Below are 5,433 nucleotides of genomic sequence, written 5' to 3'. Positions count from 1 at the left end.
ATTGAGGTCTCTATGTCCTTGTATGCTTTCAATCAGGACTCACCTGACTTCTTAAATTAACTTTCTTTCCTCCTCACATGGCCTCCTTTATCTTCACAACCAGCAATCTTGAGTCTTTTTCACATTTTTTACTTTTCTAGATTTCTCCTCTGGCATCAGCCAGAGAAAGCTCTCTGATTTTTTGGGCCCATGCAATTATGTCAGAGCCATTAGAAAATTGAGAATGATTATCCTATTTTAAGGTGAACTATACCATATAACATAATTATGGGAGTGCTAATTCATCACATTATCTTGTTCCTGAAAATAATTTTAAAAATTTATGGTGGAGCACTTCTAGAAGTTTTACTACCATTACTATATACATTGATTTTCACAGTCATATTTGAATCAATATTTTACCATCGTAAGTTTAATGTAGAAATTTAGCACCACTTAGAACAATTACGTGCTCCCCCACTATGTTTTATTTTCTTAATTTTTAACATTTAACATTTACATTTTAACATTTACATCTGTTTTAAACCTCATGAGAAAATACTATATATTTAAAGCTTCAACACTCAAAATATATTAAATGAATTCAGGAAGAATAGTCTATTATGTTTACACAGATGCAGTATTTCATTTGCTTTTCATAATTGATATTCCAATTTTTTTATTTTCCTTCTGACTAAATAACTTCCTTTAGGTATTATTTGACAACGTGTGTGCTAGCAATGAAATCCTTAATTATAATTTAACTGAGAACATTTTTTATCACCTGCATTCTTGAATAAATCTTGTTTCTCCTGAGAAACAGAACCAACAGGGAGGTTGGCAAATTTGTACTTCACAGAGAATACTCTTATCTATATTCTCTAATAATGGTGATGTTGATGTACTTAGATGTGATTGGATGAGGAGATTGACAAAGTTACTAAAAAAGCTCATCTTTTGTTAAATGTGGATGGAATTGTCTGACTGTAATGCAAATCCCATCTTCAAAATTGCTTCATAATGCCAAGTAAGCCAGGATTTGATTAGACACAATAACTCAGACAAGTCGATACATGAAATTAACATCAAATCCCTTAAGTATACTTTTGGTCATCAAAATTTTAAATTAACATTATTTTCATTCACCATGTTTTGTATGCTCTATGGCAGGGTCACATTTCACTAGTTTTCCATTATTTCACCACCTTCCAAAATTCACCACAGGTTGAATTTTTGTTTGTTTTTTCTTTGCCTGTTATTTTGCTTGTTTGTTTTTGGGGGAAGTGCATGCACTGGAAATCGAACCTGCTACAGGGCAGGGGAAAATTTTACCAATGAACTATCTTTGTACCCCCTCATTCAGCATTTTAAACCTTGTGCTCCACTTCCTTCTGTTCTCATGTCAACTAATGAGAATCTGCATTCAATTAAATCATGGTGTTTGCTTATATATTGCTTAGTTTTTCTGCATTTGCTTTCAAGATTTTTTCTTTTTCTTTAGAATGTAGGAATTATATTATGGTGTGTGTATGCATGTATATTTTTGGTTTGACCCTAGTCATAACTCCATTAGCTTCTGGAAATTGTAAATATTTTCTTCCTCAAAATTTGGACTGTTTTCAGCCATAAGTCTTTCATTAATTAATAGTTTATGAATTTTATTTTATTTACCTTTTTGCCTTTTCTCCTATCATTTAAGCTCCAGGTGATTTGCCTGTAAACCCTTTAATTATTGCCCCACAGTCCCTAAGACACTGTTACTATTTTAAAATAATTATGTATCATTATTGTTAAGGTTGGATAATTTTATTTATCTTTCTCAAATATTCTGACATTTCTCCTTGGATGCCCTTTTTTACAGCTTATCTAATTTGTTTTTTTAAAATTCAGTTAATGAAATTTTAATTGCAAATTCCCCATTTCATTCCACTTATTTATCCTCTTAGTATTACCAATTTCCATTAATTTCAAGAGGGTTAACCCTTCTGTATTTATTTGAGCATTTTTATAAAAGCTGATTTAAATTCTTTCATATATAGTTCCATCATATAGATCAGCTCAGGATGGCAATTTTCTAACTTTATTTTCTTTCATGAGTTGAATTTTTCCTGGATACTTATGTTACAAGGAGTTTTGGATGATATATATTACACATTTCAAATGCTTTACAATGTGATTTTAGGTCTTATTTAAATTATTTCAAGAATGTTGTAGTTTTATCATCACAAAAATGCTCCCTATTGTGGTTATGGTACAAGCTCTGACAAGTCTGAGTTTCAGTTACTTTGACAGAAGAATTCATTGATTTTTAAGATTTTGCTTAATATTATGTATTTCATTAAACAAATTCTACTATGATTTTATAAAATAAGATTTTTACTTGATTCTTTGCCACCACATTCTTCCATGGAGCTATATAGAAAAATTAAGGCATAAAAACAAAACAAATATCAAATTTTCACCATTAAAATTTCATTTCCTTCTTCAAGTATGTGTATCTTCCTGTGTCTAACTCTGAGTTACGAATATTTCAGCCAGAAATGGAAAATTGTAGAATTACATATTGAGACATTGCTGAGTTGGAAAACCTACCTGATACAAAATTTAGCATCTGAAAGTGTTTATAGCTTCTAGATTTTGAAGCAAATCCACATATGAAATTATTATTTTGTGATAAAGATTGGAAGATGATGAAAAGATCAGTGAAGACCAGATAGAGAAAGAACAGTGGGTCTTGAATACTGTAAGACTACTATATTAGCCATGAGATAACACAGTAGTAAAGAAGGGACAAAAGGTGGTTAATATGAAGAAACAGGGTACTGAAGGCTAGAGTGTGAATAATTACTGGATGGGGAATAGGTGGACATTGCCTTTAATAATGGAACCCACAAATGAAAGATATTCTCAACCTGGGGACAATTTTTTAGGAAGTGATAGAAATACACAGAGTTGAGGTACATTATGGAGAAGATTATACATTATGGTTGCCTTAAAATTGTGTATAACATATGTGGTAGTCCAAAGAGACCCTTTTGTTTTCTAGAGGTGACAGAAAGTAAATCAATGGAAAATGTTGAGTAGCCCACAGTCAGAATGTACAGCTTTCTGTTCATACTGAATACAGTGCTAAACTTCAGGAAAAGGTAGGACCTAAAGTAAGCCATTTCAATCCTAGCACCAATGAGATATTGATAGGAATGATAAAAGTTTAGGATAAGCCATGCAAGGTTTTATGTACTTTTGTATATGGGATAAGATGAAACTACCGGTTTTTACATGTTGACATCGAAATAATAGTAATATACTTAAATGAATCAGATATCCAAAGTCAAATATACAGAATTGTAAGCATTCTACTTTGTGAGTTGGGTGACAATAAGAATGGAGGTGGTCACAGGAAAAAGGAGAAAAAGGGAGAAATAGAGAGTAAATGAAAGGCAGGCCATGGCAGCTCAGCAGGCAGAGTTCTTGCCTGCCATGCTGGGTTCAATTTCTGATGCCTCCCAATACAAAAAGAAGAAAAACAGGGAAAAGGTAAATGGAGAGTAAAGTTTTAGAAGAGGAAAAGTGAAAAGAGAATATTAAGGAGGCATATGAATATATGCAGGTCATCAGCTAAGGTAAAGAAATTAAGAAGAATACCTACAGATAGTTTCATATAGATATAGAAACTGAAATAAAAGCATATATAGGTACAAACATAAATAAAATATATAAATGATATATATATTTGATTTCATAGATATAGGTATAGGAACATATACAGTTATGGATATGGGCATAGATAATGTGATGATATAACAAATATTTATTTAAGAGAGACCTCTTATACCTCTTATACCATTTATATTCACAGTTTTCTCTTTGGCTCCACAAAATGATAGCTTTGGTTGGTAATTTTTGTTTTCACAAGGGATAGAGATCAATATAGATGCTATGCATAGACATAACACTAAGGATCTAAGTTTATGCATGTTTATTTGTAAGAGTGCTTTCTATATATACATAAGTATTTGTAAAAAATGGTATTTACATATTGATATTTTTCCATTAACTCTTTTAATTCTTCTCATAAATTCAGTCTAAGCAGAGTGTTTAATAAGTTCTTTGTCAATTTTAAGCTTGCTGTAAACACGTTACATGACATACAACCTTCTGATTGCTGCTTTAACCTCTGTATTTCTCAAGCTGTAAATGATGGGGTTTAACATGGGGGTGATAATCACATATGTCATGGAGATGAGCCTGTCACTGCTTGGGGCCTGGCGACTGTAGGAGGGGCGGATGTAGGTAAATATTGCTGTGCCATAAAACAGACCAACGACAAGGAGGTGGGAAGAGCATGTGGAGAAGGCTTTGCGCTTCCCCTCAGTTGACCGGATCTTTAGGATCATGGATATGATATAAACATAAGAAATAAAGGTTATCAGTAAGGTGCTGCTCGCAAAGATACCTGCCACCACCAAAACAACCATCTCTGTCACGTAGGTAGAAGAACAGGAGAGGGCCATCAGTGGTGGGAAGTCACAGTAATACTGGTTCACCCGGTGGGACTTACAGAAAGACAGGTGGAACGTGAACGCTGTATGCAGAAGAGAATGGAGAAACCCTGCTGCCCAAATCCCAGCAATCAGCTGGGCACAGTGCTCCTTACTCATGATGAGGGTGTAACGAAGGGGGAAACAGATGGCCACGGACCGGTCATAAGCCATGACAGCTAGAAGGAAAACCTCGGTCCCGGCCAGGGCCACCAGGAAATAAAACTGCAAAGCACACCCAAGAAAAGAAATGCTTTGCTTTTCAGTCAGTAGGTTATCAAGCATCTTAGGAATAATAGTTGATGGGCAGAATATGTCTAAGAGGGACAAATTGGCCAAGAAATAATACATGGGTGTGTGCAGTTTTTTCTCAGTCCTGATGGCAAGGAGAATGGTGCCATTTCCAAAAAAGGTGACCTGATAGATGACAGCTAAAACCACAAAGAGAGGATAGCGTACCTCTGGGAGATCAGAGATTCCTATGAGGATAAACTCATCCATGGTGGTGAGGTTGTAGATGCCCATCTCCTTTCCTCACACCAGTTTTTCTGGGGAAAATGAAACCAACATGTTCAAATTAGGATAAAAAATCTAGGAGGCTAGGGAAGATCAATAGACTAGTCTGGCAATGACTGATGAATTGTTAGCATGGTTTTAATTGCTGGTTTCTCATGATTAGAATTACCAAGAAAACATCCCATGCATCTTTGAAATTTAAGAAATATCCAACCTCAGGTTGTGAATAAGAAATTATTATTTTTTTTATTTTTACGGTTCAATTTGCAAGCACAATTTTTGTGACAAATTATTTTTACACATCGTATTCTGAAAGCAGCTTATATAGAAAACACAGAGAATAAAGTAAACTGCTCACTTTGGATGGCCTTCAATTACATTATTTCAGTAGAAAATA

The 5,433-nt window shown here is 34.0% G+C and overlaps 1 protein-coding gene across 1 annotated transcript; it reads right to left on the bottom strand.

Annotated features, from left to right (window-relative positions):
* Positions 1-4,118: 4,118 nt before the first annotated feature.
* LOC143657295 (olfactory receptor 5V1-like) lies at positions 4,119-5,045 on the bottom strand. Its single transcript, XM_077129550.1, has one exon. It carries the CDS (start codon positions 5,043-5,045, stop codon positions 4,119-4,121), a length of 927 nt encoding a protein of 308 aa, XP_076985665.1.
* Positions 5,046-5,433: the final 388 nt, after the last annotated feature.

Source organism: Tamandua tetradactyla, chromosome 2 (genome assembly GCF_023851605.1).
Source record: "Tamandua tetradactyla isolate mTamTet1 chromosome 2, mTamTet1.pri, whole genome shotgun sequence".
Classification (NCBI taxonomy): Eukaryota; Metazoa; Chordata; class Mammalia; order Pilosa; family Myrmecophagidae; genus Tamandua; species Tamandua tetradactyla.
The sequence above is the reverse complement of the archived record's forward strand: the minus strand, read 5'-3'. Positions and strand labels throughout refer to the sequence as shown.

Excerpts from the sequence above, each read along its gene's own strand:
- LOC143657295 (XM_077129550.1), bottom strand. The coding sequence starts at position 5,045 with ATGGGCATCTACAACCTCACCACCATGGATGAGTTTATCCTCATAGGA.